The sequence below is a fragment of the Anser brachyrhynchus genome (assembly GCF_964034855.1).
Source record: "Anser brachyrhynchus genome assembly, chromosome: 2".
Lineage (NCBI taxonomy): Eukaryota > Metazoa > Chordata > Aves > Anseriformes > Anatidae > Anser > Anser brachyrhynchus.
The window spans coordinates 139,339,933-139,358,455 of NC_137695.1; the positions used below are offsets into that span (position 1 = coordinate 139,339,933).

The 18,523-nt window shown below is 39.3% G+C and overlaps 1 protein-coding gene across 4 annotated transcripts in view; it reads left to right on the forward strand.

The window, feature by feature from the left end:
* Positions 1-18,523, forward strand: part of SPAG1 (sperm associated antigen 1) — a 43,199-nt gene that overhangs the window by 6,839 nt on the left and 17,837 nt on the right. For 3 of the 4 annotated variants that reach the window (XM_080583171.1, XM_080583170.1, XM_080583172.1), the window contains exons 4-12: positions 781-906; positions 5,782-5,849; positions 7,008-7,126; positions 7,607-7,712; positions 8,656-8,786; positions 9,453-9,559; positions 12,595-12,757; positions 17,476-17,838; positions 18,215-18,314. In XM_080583171.1, the coding sequence (XP_080439297.1) occupies positions 781-906; positions 5,782-5,849; positions 7,008-7,126; positions 7,607-7,712; positions 8,656-8,786; positions 9,453-9,559; positions 12,595-12,757; positions 17,476-17,838; positions 18,215-18,314 (1,283 nt within the window). The remainder of the gene's footprint in view (positions 1-780; positions 907-5,781; positions 5,850-7,007; positions 7,127-7,606; positions 7,713-8,655; positions 8,787-9,452; positions 9,560-12,594; positions 12,758-17,475; positions 17,839-18,214; positions 18,315-18,523) is intronic. The other variant, XM_080583173.1, reaches the window with a different exon arrangement.

Below are 18,523 nucleotides of genomic sequence, written 5' to 3' on the forward strand. Positions count from 1 at the left end.
TGATAGAGGCCTTTCATATGAAGAAAGACTTAGAGATCTAGGGCTGTTCAGCCTGAAGAAGAGAAGGCTCCAGGGTGATCTTATTGCTGCTTTTCAATAATTAAAGAGGGCTCATAAAAAGATGGAGAACAACTTTTTCTCATTCAGATAATGACAGGACAAGGATGAATGGTTTTAAACTAAAAGAGGGAAAATTTAGATTAGAGGTTAGAAGGGAATTCTTCACTCAGAGAGCAGTGAGGCACTGGAGCAGGTTGCCCAGAGAAGCTGTGGATGCCCCATCCCTGGAAGTGTTCAAGACCAGCTTGGAAGAGGCCCTGAGCAACCTCATCTAGTGGGTGGCATCCCTGCCCATGGCAGGGGGCTGGAACTAGATGATCTTTAAGGTCCCTTCAAACCTGAGCCACTCTATGATTCTGAATGATTAAAAGCACTTTTGCTTTTATTTTGCATATTTGTCTTTAAAATGGTTCCCCTTTCCTGAGTTGAAAAAACAATAAAGGCAGGTGTGGATGTAACTCCTACTGTGTTCATCATTATCTTTGATCGAATTGGCAATGTGATTTACAAAAATAACCCTTTTAACCTAGAGTAAGGAACTTAAGCTTATGTTTAATAATTTTTTTTTTTAAGCTTGATTTTAAACTTAATTTTTCATCTTCCTCGTAATTGCTTTTCTCCATTAAAAGCAATGCATCATAAGGATAACTGTTTGGATCATTGTAGACTACGTGTATCTGTTCTACTGCTTTAAGGTACAGATGTATTACTTATTTTCAGAGCTGGGTGACAGAAATGCGTGAAGATGATCATAAACCACAGTTTTTGGGAACAGACACACTGCTTGAAGGACAAGATAACTTGCCACCTATTCGTTGTTCCAGCAGCTGTCTTCCTGCTAATCAGGTATCTCCAGTTTTCTAAGGCTTTATTTTTACAAGTGTATGTTAATTATGTCTTTCTAAAATCAGAAAATATCATCTGTAAGAACTTCTATTCGTTGAGCCTCTCTTAAATATTTTGTTAACCAGAAAACAAAAATCTTCAAGCTGTCTTGCAGGAGACCAATGCTTAAACAAAAGTGCTTCTTTAGTACTAGCATGCATCTTGTAGTAATGTTATAATTCTGATCAAGAAGTCATTTCTGAAGAAAATCTCCTTAAACACCCTTGTATGTGTTTGTTTCACGTTTCAGAGTGGTATTAAAGCAGATGAACTAGGTTCCTTTTGGAGGAAGCTATGCCAGGAGCTGTATTCTGCCATTCTACTGTATCTTACTATTATATATACAATATATAATCTTATAATATCTTACTAATACTATATACAGTGCTACTGGCGCGATTGACAGAAAAGTAGGCGTGGGAATGGGATTTTTTTTGAGTTGTCAGATGTTACTACGGATGGCTTCAGTCTGATTCCTAATGTTCTGTTCGTAATTCTGAGACACTGTCATAACAAATTCACTGAAGCATTTTTCTTTTTGGAAGTTAGAAATTTAAATTAGAACAGACCCTTATGGAGTATGTGGTATTTCTTAATTGTTAATGTAACACATGCAAATTACTGATTTGAGTTACTATGTTTTAGTAAATGCCTGATTTGTGTTCCTATATTGTCAGAAACTACTTCTTACTGTCAGCCAGTATTTAAACACCAGACCAAGATAATGGAGAATGCAAAGTTATTGCCATATGTGCTGTACAAAGAGAAACTGGCTGCTTGGACAGGTGTATGCTTCGTTGGGTTAAATACTGGATGGTATACTATTAAATACAGGGGTTGGTATTGGGACCCATCCTGTTTAATATCTTTATTGATGATTTGGATGAGGGAACTGCGTGCACCCTCAGTAAATCTGCAGACTTACTGCAATGCTACAGGCTGGGGGAAGAGTAACTGGAAAGCTGCCCAGTGGAAAGGGACCTGGGCATATTCGTCAAGTCGGTTGAATATGAGCCATCAGTGTGCTCAGGTGGCCAAGAAAGCCAACAGCGGCCTGGCTTGTATCAGAAATAGTGTGGCCAGCAGGTCTAGGGAGGTGATTGTCCCTCTGTACTCGGCTCTGGTGAGGCCGCACCTCGAGTACTGTGTTCAGTTTTGGGCCCCTCACTACAGGAACGACATCGAGGTGCTGGAGCATGTCCAAAGAAGGACAAGAAAGCTGGTGGAGGGTCTAGAAAGCAAGTCTTATGAGGAGCTACTGAGGGAGCTGGGGTTGTTTAGTTTGGAGAAAAGGAGGCTCAGGGAGACCTTATCACACTCTACGATTCCCTTAAAGGAGGTTTTGTTGAGGTGGGCATCAGGCTCTTCTCCCAAGCAACAAGTGATAAGACAAGAGCGAATGACCTCAGGTTGCGCCAGGGGAGGTTTAGGTTAGATATTAGGAAAAATTTCTTCATTGAAAGGGTTGTGAGGCATTGGAACAGGCTGCCCAGGGAAAAGGTTGAGTTACCATCCCTGGAGGTCTTCAAAAAACTTGGAGACCTTAGTGACATGGTTTAATGGTGGACTTGGCAGTGCTAGGTTAAAGGTTGGACCAGATGATCTTAGAGGTCTTTTTCAGCCTAAATGATTCAACGATTCTAAGTTTTTATTACTTTTATTCTCCTTGCAAGGTTTAGGTATTAGTGGTATTACCAAGGAAACCCAGATACAGCTTTGTGTGTTATTTTTGGTATATGATTTTCATTCCTTTTGTCAATGAAGACTACCTCTGAAATAATTGTAACCTTTCCTGGAAGAGAAAAGAGAGGCCTGAAGTTGTGTTTTAGAATTCAATTTTTTTATGTAGCAGTGCAGTTACACCACTACTAGATCAATACTGAATAAAAGGAGGCTTCTTCTATAGTGCACACTAAGATACCTGTATAACGAAATCTCAGAAAAGAAGATTAATATTTTGAATCAGTTATTTGTTTTCTTTCTACTTGATAAAGCTATGGGCAAGGTAGTAATTTTTTAAACATATTTTGTTAATCAGTTAGGTCTGTAACTATCTTTACACTATCATCACATAATTTTATAATGTGATATCAAGTATAAAGTTGGTATGATAAATTAATCCTCTCTGCTAGAAAGAAATCCACAAACCCTTCCATTTGATTGGAGACTACGTATGTTTATCTGATGTGGTGCATAAAATCCCCAGGAACTTCAGTGAAGCCAATTCTGGAAATCCTTATTGACCCTAAAACCATGGATTACACCAGTGGGTACAAGTTTGGTAAATGGAAGCATCTTGTGCCTATAGAGCTTTTTGAGCTGATACTAAATATAATTACAGTTATATAAGTACATAATTATATATATAGTTATATATATAGAAGTACAGTTTTAATTCGCTATATAGCTTATATCTCTATATAGTGTTTTCTTTTTACTGGTGTGAAGTCATAGGAAAGATTTTCCACAGCTGAATAGATAAATACTTCATGTAAAACTTCCCTTTCATACACACTAGGGAATTTTCTTAATACCCTGGTTTTCGTTTCACACAGCCTAGAATTTCGAGGTTACAACTATACTGTAGAATAAAAGAGGACTGGAGAGACAGCTAGAATGTTTCTGTTTCTAACTGTCTGTATTACTCAATCAATTTTGCTGCCTCCCTTTTTCCAGGACAGAACTAAAGCATGTCCTGGAAGCATGGGTTTAGAAATACTCAATTCCAAAATATTGTACGGATGAGATTTCAGTAGACGTCGGTTCCTTTGCCAAACACAATGGGCTATAGTCCAGGGCATGCAACATATATTCCAAGTTGTATTTCATGAAACTCTGCTGTGATGCTATCTATATAGCCCTCATGTTATTTTGGATACTCCAAATCGAAAAAGAATACTGGTTAGTTGACGCAGAAAAATAATGAGTTAGTATGGGATCCAGAGGAGAACCAAGGCCAAATTGTTTGTCATCTGAACTAAATCCAGTCTGTACTTCGTTTTTTGATCCGGACATAACTCACTGGGCTTCAAAACCCTTTGGGATCCATGCGATTTGAATTTTGGCAAGAAACATGACAAGGGCAGAGGTGTTTTTGTTGTTGTTGTTCTCTGCCTGTAATACCAAGTACCAATGAAAAGTTAATACAGCATGCAAATGTAGCTTTTTCATGAAAGGTTCTTGGATGAGATGCTCTGAAATATTACTGATTGAGAAATTCCTTACTCCATTGGAGCCACAATTTGGTTACAATGGTCCCAAGAATATGAGACCTAGAATATTAAGGATTTTTGAAATTTCGAGTCAATGCTTCTGCTTTATTCCATGAAAGGATGTGTTCAAGTTTGTGTAATTACTTTATAAATGTTCTGAGAGTTTCATCTTTTTTTTGTGCTCATTTAGATTAAGGGCTTCTGGTTTGAAAAGAGATTTGGTATTTTAAAAATTACAAAGTTTGTAATATACCCCAGGATACATACGTAATGATGTAATATTCCAGGAAGCCATATTTAGGAGTTACCTCCTCCAAACATGCATTAATCACTAAATGTATGTCATTTTGTCTAGCTTCTTGAATGACTGAGAACATTAAGTGTAATTCTGAAGTCGAATACTACAAAAGCTTATGTAACCTAACATAGCTATAGGTGTTTATAGGAAGGGTCACATTTGCATTATGTAAATTGAGGTGTTTATATTCAACTTCAGAAGTGTTTCCTTGTAACAGTGTCACCACTGGTAAAGCTAGTTTAAGAGGTTTCTGTTGGTTTCTTTGGTTCAGTTTACCACATGCTCACTTGCACTGGTACAGATATTTAGGGGTTGCACTGTACTATGTATTAAATTGTTTGTTTGAACCCAGATAATTGTAAGTCTGCAATCCTACAAGAAATTACACTGGTCTAACTTGGTGAGAGATGGATTGCAAGGTAAGAGGAGGGCTGAACAGCCAGCGAAGAGTAGACGGGAATATTTTGAACTGGCTGTACGACTATGGAATACCTGTTTGGAACCACACCTTGCTGTTGAATATTGTTGAAGTCAACAAACAGGGAGGGACATTATCAGAAACATAAGTCTGATGACAGAGGTGGAAGAGATGCCAAAGGTGGTGGCTATGGAAATATATTCCATTAGGACAGGAGCTGGGTTGCGATACAAGTCAGTCGAGTCAGTTATTGGGACTGATTGCTACAGGATAAATTGTCCTAAGGATAAATTTTAGTTAAGGCAAATATCAACGATGGACGTTGTCTAAAACCTAGAATGAGAGTAAATCATCTTGGGATTTAGCTTGATTGGAGTGTGTCAAATAAGTACAAACACTATCTATGAGTCAAACCAGATTTTTATTTTAAGTTTGTTCAGAGGGCTCCAGGGGCTGTCAGAATCTGTGCATTGCATTCTCTTGGGAATGACAAGGCTAAAATGAGGTTACTGATTCAATCTCAGTGATAAACATCGCATTACAAGGCTGGGGTTTTCCAAGAGTAAGAAGAGTTCATTGCTGTATTGGAAGGATGGTTTAGAAGATGGCAACACGAGATACTAATTAGGAAGAGCAGTCTCTTCTACCTGAAAGTTTTATCCAGCACCTCTGTGACACATAACAGGGCAGTGGAGAGGAAGTGTGAGACTCAGATTACAATGATCCATCAAATACATAAAGATGTTCTTTAAAGCAAGATGAATGAAATTTTCAAGACTATGCTGAAATTAGTCATGAACAGTGTTAATTAGCATGGATATGTATTGCAGAAATTAAAAAAAAAAAAGCTGAATTTCCTATTTTGAAAATTGTCGTATAGGCTTACAGGCTGGTTGTTTCTCTTTCAGAATGAAAAATTACAAAACAAACAAAGATACAAGAAAAACATACCACGGGATTACAGTGAATGGGACAAGTATGTTAAGCCCTTTATATTTATTTTTTTAATTAACTTATTTATTTATTTTATAATGGAACACAGTTGGGGGAAGGGGGATTGTTGTTTAAATATTTTCCAGAATCATAATATTAACTTTTCAGGGAATTGTAACGATTCAGTAAAACTTATGTTTTTCATAATAAATGTTCTGTTAAATAGCAAATGATGCATTGTGGTGCTGCTAACTGAAAACAGGTTGTCTTGTATTTTCTGTTCAAGTGTTGTGTAGTATAACAAGTCAACAGAAAATATAAATAAAATATGTTTTTGTTTCAGTTTTCTTTTTTTCTTTCAGCATCTTAGATACAAGTCTATGGAGGTACATTAAGAAAAGGGAATTAAAAATAGCTTAATTTATCATTTTTTTGACAGAATGTAATAGTGGCATATTACCCTCCCCAGTTGGATGACAGATTGATGCCTTCATATTATTGACTGTGGAAGGCGCAAAGCACATACTTCTGTTTTTTGCACTAGTGGCTTCCCTCTAACTCCTTAAAAGATGTTGTAGAATCAGAGTGAGAATACTATTGTGAAAAGCAAAGGCTATCTTCCATAGTCATAACAGAAAAGTTTAGTGTAGGAATTGGTTATTACTGTATATTTTTGTAGGATTATAGCTGCAATATTTATTCAATATAAATTCCTATACACTGTTTTCAAAAGCTGTTTCATTGTAATCTTGGAAGTGTCTGAGAATATTTTCAAATTTCTCTCAAATTACACTATTAATCACTTTAAAGACATTTCTTCAGTGTTTTTAACAAAGGTTAATACCGGTGTTTGATAGAAGTGGAATCAAACCTGAAGATACAGTTTCATAAACTTCACCTGTCTTTTGCTGGAGATGGTGAGAAGGGGGGTTGGTAGACTTTTTTTGTTTGTTTTTTGGTTTTGAGCAGAAGGGATGGGAAAAGGAGTGGTAATATATATGCAGGAGAAATGGAAAAAATAACATGAGGAAAGGAGATAACACTAAACTTTTTATTTTTCCTAACTAGTCAAGGATAATTGAACACTGCCTTTATGCCTGCTTACCTCTGGTTTAAAATGGAAATATAAAGTATGGCTTTCTATTAGTAGAGGACTTTTACTGTGCAACATTATTGTATTTGTCACTTTTATTAATTTAAGGTTTGATGTGGAAAAGGAGTGTTCTAAAATTGATGAAGGAGGTGAAGAAAATAACTCAAAATCAAGATTCTTTAATAGGCCAAGTCTACCTCTAATTGAAAAGAAAATAGACACAACTGGTAATGCCTTAGAAATATTTTTTTCTTTAACTGTAATGCTGTGTTATAGAGTGTGAATCTAAATTGAAGAAGTAAAATAGAGGTAAAATTGTCTATATTTTTTGGCACCTAGAGATTATAAAAGTTCTTAGGAGGTCAACTGCAAGTGAAGCCATATTAAAAAAAAAATAAATCAGTTAATAAATCAGTTAAAATATTTGTTGCATTTAGGTTGAGAGAGCCAGTTAAAAATATAAAGCACACTTCTGCTATTATAATTCAATGGTAGGGTAACCTCTTTCATCTTGTGTTCTGAATTGTATGCATATAAAAATAATTTAGTTTTTTATTATAGAAAATGTAATAAAAATTGTCTTTTCATAATACTGATTGTTTTAAAAGTAATTTAAAGAATATGGCATTCAAAGTATTTTAGCTGACAATGTTGTGATTGCATCTGTGCAAGTCATTAATTGTTGTGATGTATAAATTTTTTTCTAGGCATGACAAAGAAAGAGAAGGTCTTTATTGCTACTCGTGAAAAAGAAAAGGGCAACGAAGCTTTTGCCAGTGGAGATTACATGGAAGCAGTGACATATTACACTCGGTGAGTATATACTATTGTATTATTCTAATTATTGTTACTTGTGAACATTATTTTTAGAGCAGTAGGACAATTAGATTATTTTCAACATTGCAAAAAGGTCTTACAGAAGAATACTTAAAGCGCTGTTGCATCCTGATACTGATTTTTTTATTTATCAGGAAGAAGTGGATGAATAGTGATAGGACAATTTGCAGGTGTCACAGAGTTACTCAGATTTTTCAAAACCATTGAGATTCAAGGGCAGGTTGACAAAAATAAAATGATAAAGAGTGGGTGGAGAAAATAAATTAATTAGAAATTTCTTTGAAGTAATCATATTGGTAGTATTATCTCAGGTGTTTTTAATTAAAATTGATTTAATAACGTCTGTTTAGGAGAACTAAAAATCATTGTGTGCAGCTTAATCATGGGCCCCTCAATATAAGAAAGACATCAAGGCCCTGGAGCTTGTCCAGAGAACGGTAATGAAGCTGGTGCAGGGTCTGGAACATAAGTGTTAGGAGGAGCAGCTGTGGGAACTAGGATTGTTTGGTCTGGAGAAGAGGAGGCTCAGGGGAGACCTTATTGCTCTCCACAACTGTCTGAAAGGAGGTTGTGATGAGGTGAGGGTTGGCCTCTTCTCCCAGGCACCAAGCGATAGAACAGGAGGGAATGGCCTCGGGTTGCTCCAGGGGAGGTTCAGGTTGGATATTAGGAAAAATTTCTTCACTGAGAGTGATTAGGCGTTGGAACGGGTTGCCCAGGGAAATGGTGTAGTTGTCATCCCTGGAGGTTGTTAAGGAAAGAGTACATGTGGTGTTTAGGGACATGGTTTAGTAGGCATTATTGGTGGTAGGTGGATGGTTGGACTAGATGATCTTAGAGGTCTTTTCCAACCTTAATGATTCTATGATTCTACATTCAGGCTTTCTAACGATGAGCGCATCATGGTCATCTTTTTCAGGAGTATATCAGTACTACCCACTGCAGCTGCATACAATAACAAAGCTCAAGCAGAAATAAAACTTCAGGACTGGGACAGTGCTTTGCAGGATTGTGAGAAGGTGTTAGATATGGAACCTAACAACGTAAAAGGTAAAGTTTAACATAAATGTGCCTTTATGTATTAGTTTATTTCTAGCAAATAAAATGGTTTTTATCTATTCATGTTCTTGTTTTCACTGAGCTTTAGATCAGTTCCAAGTATGAAGAAGGAAGAAATTAGCTCCCCAAAATAATTTTAACAGTATTTGGGGGGTCAGGGATGTTTTTTTACAGTCCATCCTGTTGATCTGTAATGGCTATACTTAAGCAGAAGCATGGAGCAACTCATTTTTTATATGATGGCAATAAGTGCTCTTGTATTTGTGCAATATGTTGTTTACATAATGACAACACTGAAGTATTAATCACCTTACAAGCAACCTGTAAACAATGAAAGTTGCTGATTTAATCCTTTCTGAAGACAAAGGCTTGAATGCAGCCTGAATACAGTATTTGCATTTGAGGAGCAGACAAATTGGAAAAATATGAGAAGGTGTTTTACAAGTCATGATTGCTATCTCAGCAAGTGAAATTACATCATTAAAAACAATCAAGAGAACAGTAATTAGTAATATAGAGTCATCATGAAGTAAACTCAGAATCTTAAAAATTGTTTACACTTACAGTTCATACACTTATACTTCATATGTCTAGAAAAATAGCCTAGTTATCCACTTTATGCTTTTAAAGTATATACAATACTCTGTCCCTTTGTAGCTCTGATGCGCCGTGCCACTGTTAACAATCAGCTGAAGAATTACGAGACTGCTATAGAGGATCTGAACAAAGTATTGTGCATTGAACCAGAAAACGCTGTAGCTAAGGTAAAGATACATGACCCACAGATGACTAGAAAAAGGTTGTAAGCAGTTGTAGGATAAAGTGCATACCATTTATATCGTTTGATTTGAATATGAGTTCTGAGGACATGATCGATCTACTGTGCCAGTGATCAGTTTCCAAACACCACTTAGCAGCCTGTGACGGAAATTAGGTACCTGAATGTGATCAAATATTCTATTTGCTACTTGTTAGAACATATAAGCACGGAAGTGTTCTGTATTAAAGTAATTTAGGTGCCTAAAATTTAGCTGCTGAACATGCTTACAGTATTAGTTCATTGGCTGATCAAAGTTACTTGGAAATTTGTGCCAAAATATCCACTGGGGCAGGAATATTTGAAGTTTGACACATAATTCACAAGAAAAAAATCAAAGGAGATGCTAGACTTCTATTGTGCTGATCAAGTTAACCTGAAAGGGGAAGACCTGGGTTCTGGTCTCACTTCAGTGTGATGTTATAAATACTCATCTCTCATCTCCATGCTAGAATGAAAATTAATGGATTGAGAGCAGCCCTGAGGAGCAGGACCTGGGGTGTTGGTTGATGAGAAGCTCAGTGTGAGCCGGCAACATGCACTTGCAGCCCAGAAAGCCTGCCGTATTCTGGGCTGCACCAAAAGAAGAATGACCAGCAGGAGGTGATTCTCCCTCTCTACTCTGCTCCCTTGAGACCCCACCTAGAGTACTGCGTTCAGCTCTGGGTTCCCCAGCACAAGAAGAACATGGGTATAGTGGAACATGTCCATAGGAGGGCCACAGAGGGCTTGAGCACTTCTCCTATGAAGACAGGCTGAGAAAATTGGGGTAGTACAGCCCGGAGAAGAAAATGCACTGGGGAGACTTCATTGCAGCCTTCCATTACCTAAAGGGCTTACTGGAAAGCTGGGGAAGGGACTCCTTGTCAGGGGGTGTAGTGGGAGGGCAAGGGGTATTGGTTTTAAACTAAAAAAAGGTAGACTTAGATCAGATATTCAGAAGAAATTATTTACTCTGAGGGTGGCACAGGTTGCCCAGAGAAGCTGCGGATGCCCTGTCCTTGGAAGTGTTCAGAGTCAGGCTGGATGGGGCTTTGAGCAACATGATCTAGTGGGAGGTGTCCTCACCCATGGCTGGGGTTTGAACTAGATGATCTTTAAGGTCCCTCCAAGCCAAACCGTTCTATGATTCTATGATTCTTTGAAAAGCCTTGCATACCTTCTTATAAACATAGATCCTTCTAGGTCAGTTCTGGGCTTAAGAAAGCAGGATGCTTTCTTTGAAAACTCAAGGTCAGGATGTGGTCCTTGTAGAAAAAGATTGGTTTGTATCCTTCCATTGGTATTTTCTTAAGGGTGTTTTGTGGCTGAGAACCCAGTCCTTAAATTTGGATGCTACCTGTCCTGAGAATCTTCCGTACTAGGCAGTTTTGATACTAAACTGCTCTTCACCTGTTAATTAGGAGTCCATCATACTGCTACCCCCCAATTTTATAACATATGACTCCTGGATGCTGTGCAGTTGCCTCATCACATGAATTCCATTTAGCTCTTATTGTTGCATGCTTTAAGCTGCTAGCAGCTTACTGATTAGTACTTCTTTCTGTGGAGTTACTCAATCCAATACTGCTATTGCTTGCACCAGAAAATTTAGGGAGGTCCAAGCCTGTGCATCAAGTTCACCACCTACTGCGTTCATGCCCATTGGGGTGTTCTTGCAGCTAAATTCCTGTCCAGAATAGTTCCAGAGTTCACATCAACCAAGGAATCAACCTGCCTGTTTTTTTCCTCTTTTTCTCTTTTCGAACACATCTCTAGATTTGACTTCTGAAAGAGCACTTTTGTTTGTCTTCACCTTTACAAGACTGAACCACTAAATAGCTTCTGAGTCTGTGCTGACAAACTCCACAAAAGTCTTTGTGCAAAGGCTATGCTGAGACTTATTATAATACCAGACATATGATACTCGTTGTGAGTACACTCTTCCAGGGATCCAAATACGTTAATACCTTTGCTGAGTATAATGCTGCTGTTGCTGAAAGCAAATGTCTGTCCTTATCCGTGCCAGCTTTTTTGCCTTGGCTGAGACATCTATAGGTGACACAGTGTGGTGTTGTTTTTTTTTGAGTTACTCTGCTTGAAGGATCCTCAAAAGCCTCTTGAGCTAATTAAAAATACACGGAACACATGCAGAGTGAATGTTTATATGCTGAGTCACTGATTTTTTTGCTTGTCAGTAACTGGAGTTTTTCAATGCACTTTTCCACATGAATCTTTGCTTTTTCCTGTCCTTTATCTTTTTCTTGTTGAAGTGAGTACTGAAATGGCACTTCCTCACAGAGCACTGAATACAAAACAGAATAGAGCATAATATTGGGTGTGTCTTACTCTGCTCTGAAAGCATGAAGTGCAGTTGGAGCATTTTTTTTGATTCATCCAAAAATGTTTATGGAAATGAGAGGCTGTCTGATTAGCTAATTTGCAGTTCTTACACGAGGAGCAAAGCTTTTCATTATTCAACAGTGTCTTTCTGCTACACTGCTAAGAAATTGTTGTCTCTTTTGGTTCTAGTTCCATCAGTTACATTAGTCCATCAAATATCTATCAGATGCTGAGTTCCTGATAGCATAAGTTTTGATAAAAACTTTTGATAAGTTTTTGGGGTTTTTCAGGGATTCTGGAAAGAGCCTGTTTTCCATGGGTCTCTTCTGAGTAGACCATGCCAGATATCACAATAATACAATCTACATCTATTTATTTATCTATGCTTAAGCAAAGAAAAGAATGTATGCATTTGTGTGGTATCTTCTAATTAAGTTTCTAAGAGACAGAAATTGAGTGTTAATCTTGGTTTTGATACTCACTCTTGGAAAAGTCACATTTATTTTCTCTTTTTTGTATTGGTAACATTTATCAGGATAATTATATATTCAGGACCTTATATGTATTATTTAACAGTGTGTACTTTCTGGGTATAAATTACAATTTATATACGTATAAAAAAAAAGTCTTCTTCTATTACTGTTTATTTCTCCGTTGCAGAAAAATCTGCTAGAGACTGAAAAGAAACTGAAAGGTTTAAAGCCTGTCTCTAAGACTGAAGGCAAAGGAAAAAGAATACTTATTGAAGAGATAGAGGATTCTGAAGGTAGTGAAGAAAGAGGAGAAAATACAGAGGAATGTGGAAGAAGCAGTGGAGATAAAGGTAATGTCGTGTCATTTCCTGTTTAATTTTAAGCTGAAGAAAAAATTGTTGCCTTTGATATTATAATCTTCATTCACAAAATTCATCCATACTTGCTTGCAAATAATTTCCTCTGTTTGAAGACTAAAAATACATAGAATCATAGAATACTCTGAGTTGGAAGGGAACCATAAGGATCATCGAGTCCAACTCCTGGCACCACACAAGTCTACCCAAAAATTCAGACCATATGACTAAGAGCACAGTCCAAATGCTTCTTAAACTCTGACAGGCTTGGTGCTGTGCCTGTGTCCCTGGGGAGCTTGTTCCAGTGCACGACATCCCTCTTGGTGAAGAACCTCTTCCTGATATCCAGCCTGAACCTCCCCTGGTGCAGCTTGACACCATTCCCTCGGGTCCTATCACTGGTGACTAAAGAGAATAGATCGTCACTTGGCCCTCCACTCCCCCTCATGAGGAAGCTGTAAACCGTGATGAGGTCTCCCCTCAGCCTCTTCTTTTCCAGGCTGAACAGGCCAAGTGACCTCAGCCGCTTCTCATACATCTTCCCCTCTAAGCCCTTCACCATCTTAGTAGCCCTTCTCTGAGCACTCTCCAGTAGTGTCACATCCTTTTTGTACTGCGGTGCCCAGAACTGCACACAGTACTCAAGGTGAGGCCACACCAGCGCAGAGCAGAGCAGTCACTTCCCTCGACTGCCCATCAATGCCATGCTTGATGCACCCCAGGATATGGTTGGCCCTCCTGGCGATTGCCCAGCTCTCTAATCTGTCCAGATCTCTCTACATTCACTACTTAAAGTAGATCTGAACAGGAAGTCTAGAATCCAGTTTTGTTAGACATTTTTTAAAATATTTCTAAGAAAGGTATAACAAATGCAAATGGAAAAATGTTACTAAAAGTCACCTTCCTCCCTGTGTCCTGTATAATTTTATACCTTTCCTTTGATGTGTACCCTGTGAGTATTCTGAGATTAGAGAACATCTTGTGTTCCTTAGATCTTTATCTTGTACAATTCTTCTGCCTTCCTACCATTTTTTTTCTTCTGCATTTTTCCTCTCTCAATTGGATCAAAGGGCCTAAAACTGATCAAGTGGCACTTGATTTTTTTGTTGTTGTTTTTGAAAACAGTTTCAAATTTGTTCTTGTTTTGTTTTTTAATATGAGGTCATCTGCATGCACTGAAAGTATATATTAGAGGTAAACAACCTGTAATTCTTGTACTGTTTGTAGCTCACAAGCAGTTGAAGTGCAGCTCCTGTTCCTGTATTAGTGTGTGATTAACTGCAAGACTGCTGAGATGAAACTGCTGGCTTAATCAAAATGCATGACTTCAGGAGGAAGTGGGGTAGCAGAAATTTCTGAGGCTTGCTTTTGGGTTCAGCTGCATGTCTAGACTCCAGCCTGCCACAGAATAACATCCCTTTGTTGATTTCCACCCTTTTCTCCTTTCTGTTGGTTCTTTAAGGGAATTTGGCCACAGACAGCTGTGGCTTTTGTGTTTTCTATGGCTTACGTAGTTCTTTGTCTTGAAATTAAAATCAGCCTGTTAGTTTTCCAGTAGTCAAGATGTTCCACTTAATTGTGAATATTAGTCTCTAAATGTGTGAATTAGTAATGCATTGTTTGCACAAGAGTTTAGGCAAAATATATTTTTCAAAACCAGTAGGTTTCCACTAAGTCTTCTCAGCTAAAAGTCTTCTCAGCTAATACCCTGGAGGAAAGGATGGATCGTGTCCCTAACATTATATATAGGTAATGTAGGGGTTGCTTGCCATTGGGAGCATTCAGATGACTAAGTGCCTTTTAGATCCACAGGAAGGCTCCCATTCATCTGATGAAAGGTTAGGCTTTTGAATGTAGGGAAGATTGTCAACTGCCATCAGTGTAAGGTGTTCATGTGATATACGTAAGTATTTTTAAGATTTAGGAGGCAAGCATCTTCATAGATTACTGTGGGTTTTAAAGTATATCTGGAAACAAAGTAAATTCAGCTGTTGAATAAATTTGATATGCTCTGTGAACAGCAGTAAGCAGACTAAGCATCTTAGTCTTCTAGTTTCACTTCCTGTGTGGTATTAAATTTACTGGATGCCACAAAAGTTGTTTACAGAGAATTATTTTGTGATTTTTTTTATCAGTCTGTTTTCTACTTCATAGTACCAAATTAATTACCTCTGGAGATCATCTAGTCCACCTCACCCGCCAAGCAAGGTCACCTAGAGCACGTTGCACAGGATCACACTGAGGCAGGTTTTGAATGTCTCCAAAGGAGAGACTCCCCAGCCTCTCTGGGCAACTTGTTCCAGTGCTCCGTCACCCTCACAGTACAGAAGTGTTTTCTCATAATCAGCTAGAACTTCTGTGTTTCAGTTTGTGCCCGTTGCCTCTCATCCTGTCACTGGGCACCACTGAAAAGATTCTGGCTGCATCTTCTTGACACCCTCCCTGCTCTCAGTCTCTCTTCATATGACAGATGCTCCAGTCCCCTAATCGTCTTAGTACCCCTTCTCTGGACTTGCTCTAGTAGCTCCATTTCCTTCTTGTACTGGAGAGCCCAGAGCTGGACACAATACTTCAGGTATGGCCTCACCAGGGCTGAGCAGAGGAGCAGGATCACCTCCCTTGACCTGCTGGCAATGCTCTTCCTAATGCAACCCAGGATCTCATTGGCCTTCTTGGCCTCAAGGGCACGTGGCTGGCTCATTAACAACCTACTGTCCACCAGGACCCCCAGGTCTCTTTCCACAGAGCTGCTTTCCAGCAGCCTATAATGGCCAAAGGGTTATTCCTCCCTAGGTGAAGGACCCTGCACTTGTCTTTGTGGAGTTTCATGAGGTTCCTCTCTGCCCAACTCTCCAGCCTGTGCAGGTCTAAAGATGCCATCCAGAAGGACCTGGACAAATTTTTTTATGTAATGGACTGGGTTCTTATTTTCACTTCTTGAATTATTCCACGTGGAATAACGGAAGATTTATTTGATGCTACAGATAGTTCTTCAACATAGGTGTTAATGTCATGGTTTTTCACAGGGAACAGTGAGTGAGGTCTTGATTTGCATTTTGAAGTTTCTGATTTGTTTAGGAGCAATACATATTGGGTAGGAGACAATTAGAGCTTTTTCCTACTCAAGTGATCAGTTGTGCTTGCTGATGTATTTTTGGCATTGCTTTATGCTCTCCTCTACCACTGAGCCTCTAATATAATTGAGATGTTATCTGTTTCTTGATACTTAGTGGCAGCAGCTCTGTATACTCTCTCACTTGGCCTTTATGCCATATATGAATATGCATCTACCCAAATCTTAATTTGTAGTAATCTGTGACCAGACTTTTACTGTAATAGAAAGTTTCTTTGACACTGTGGCCTTGAATAAGTCACTGTGTCTGTTCTCCTTATGGTTACAAGCCTTATTGATGGGGTCTTGTACAAGGACATTTGGCCACCTTGTTATCCATAACCATAATTATTCTGTATTCCCTGTTCCTCCTTCCAGTGTGCTTTTTCATTTTCTATTTCTAATTTTTAGGATTGTAAATTCTGTGAAGAAGGAACTCTCATTTATAATTGATTGGTATAATGTCTAGCACAACAGGGCCCAACCCACTGTAGCTTTTAGGCTCTATTGAAAGCTTGCAATATGAGAAATCAGATCATGTTAAAATAAACAGCATTGAAAATTAACTCTAGAATTTAATTTGTAATGAATTTCTTTAAGTTAATAAAACCCCTCAGTTACCGTGTCAGCATAAATGTTGATCAGTAAGTCTTTTTTCATTCTTTACTACTGCACTGCAGCAGTCAGAGATCAGAATTATTTAAGAAATCTCTTTATTATATATTCTGGTTTAGAAAAATCCAGGTACAAACCAAGAAGATGTAATCCAAAACAGATTTACTGACAGTGTGTGGCACAAAAGAAAAAAAAAATTATTAAACATTAATCTCTGGAGATTTGGACCATTCCAGTTGCCTTCAAATATAGCTATTCCAGAGCAGTTAAAGCATTGGAACCTGACTTCATCATAGATGAATTCATTGTGAGCTGGACTTTGTGGCCAGGCTCTTCTCAGTGATGTGCAGCGGTAGGACAAGAGGCACCGGCTAAAAACTGGAACACAGGAGGTTCCACACAAATGTGAGAACTTCTTTACAGTGAGGGTGACAGAGCTCTGGAACAGGCTGCCCTGAGAGGTTGTGGAGGCTCCTGCTCTGGAGATTTTCAAGACCCCCTGGACACTTTCTTGCTCAACCTGCTGTAGGGAACCTGCTTTTAGCAGGGGGTTGGACTCAATGATCCCCAGGGGTTGGAAGGAACATCTGTGATTCCGCGAGCTGAAATATTTTGCTTTTCCTTGTGCCACCGTTATTTTTGTGCCATGCTTCTGAAGGAGAAATACCTCAAATAGCTGAGAATTCATTCCCAGTGAAAGATGTCACCCGTTACATAAATACGCTTCAAATATTCCTTTCAGGGTATCCAAGAGCTTTTGATTTTTGACAGCCCTTCCATTTTAAATCGGTTCCCTCATTGCTAACGTGAACTAAAATTCTTTAGAGTGTGTATTTGGTCGTTTTGTCCAAACTCCTTAACTCTTCTCCCCCTCCCCGCCCTTCCCCGGGTACCCCCCTGCGTGAGGCGCGGCGTGGTGCGGGCGGGGCGGCCCCCCCGCGGCGGGCGGGGCTTCGCTCCTCAGCCGCCCCTTGGCTCCCCGCAGGGCGCCGGCAGGCAGCCGGCCCGGCCGCCATGGGCAGCGCGCAGAGGAAGGCGCAGGGCGCCAAGGCCGAGGGCAGGGAGCAGCGCAGGGACCCCGCCGGCACCGCCGACCCCAAGGGCACGGCCGAGGAAGGCGCGCAGAGGCCGGAGCAGCAAGGTGAAGCCGATGGCTACTCGAACGGCGAGGGGGCGAGGGGGAGCCCCGCAGAGCAGCAGCCCCCCGGGGCGCACGGGGACGGGTCCACCTCGCTCCCGCCGGCTGCAGCGGAACTGAAAAGGGAAGGAAACGAGCTGTTTAAGGGAGGACAGTTCGGAGAAGCTGTGCTCAGATATTCCGAAGCCATTGAACACGTCGTTGGTCTAGGTGAGTGTGATACCTTCTGCTTAAACCGTATGTAGGTGGTTTAAGGGAACTAGAGGTGAAGTCACCGAGCCTATCCCTGGATTTTTGGCAGGAGTTACTGTGCCGTATTACTTCGTCATTGGCAATAGAAGCCAATTCATGTAATACAAAATGTAGGAAGATGAGTGAAGTAATCTTCTAACTTCTTGGGACAGAGATGTTTGCATTTCTTTATGTTTGAATAACTCCATATTCTCAGTGACATGATAAAGGAAAGCTCCTTACAGCTTTGCATCAGCAAACTGCATCACTGCAGCACAACTTGCTCTGTGCAGCTACATTAATTCTGCAGTGTCGTTTTAGAGTGGTCTTTGATTTTAATTGTGACTTCTTTTAGGGGAACAAATTCCAGATGATTTAAGTATCTTGTACTCGAACAGAGCAGCGTGTTACCTCAAAGAAGGCAACTGCAGTGACTGTATTCAGGATTGTAACAGGTAAATTGCAACCTCCTATGTAGAGCAACAACATTCCTGATGATGATTAAACACTTTAAGTGATATCTTGTTATTGCACTTTGAAGCCCTGCCTGAATGACAGATACGTTTATTTTTCATTTATGAAAACAATCACATGAAACCTAGGGAGAGAGTAAGTTTTAGTTTGCTTTTTTAGTGTGTGAAGGCAGTTGTTAGACGTATCATAT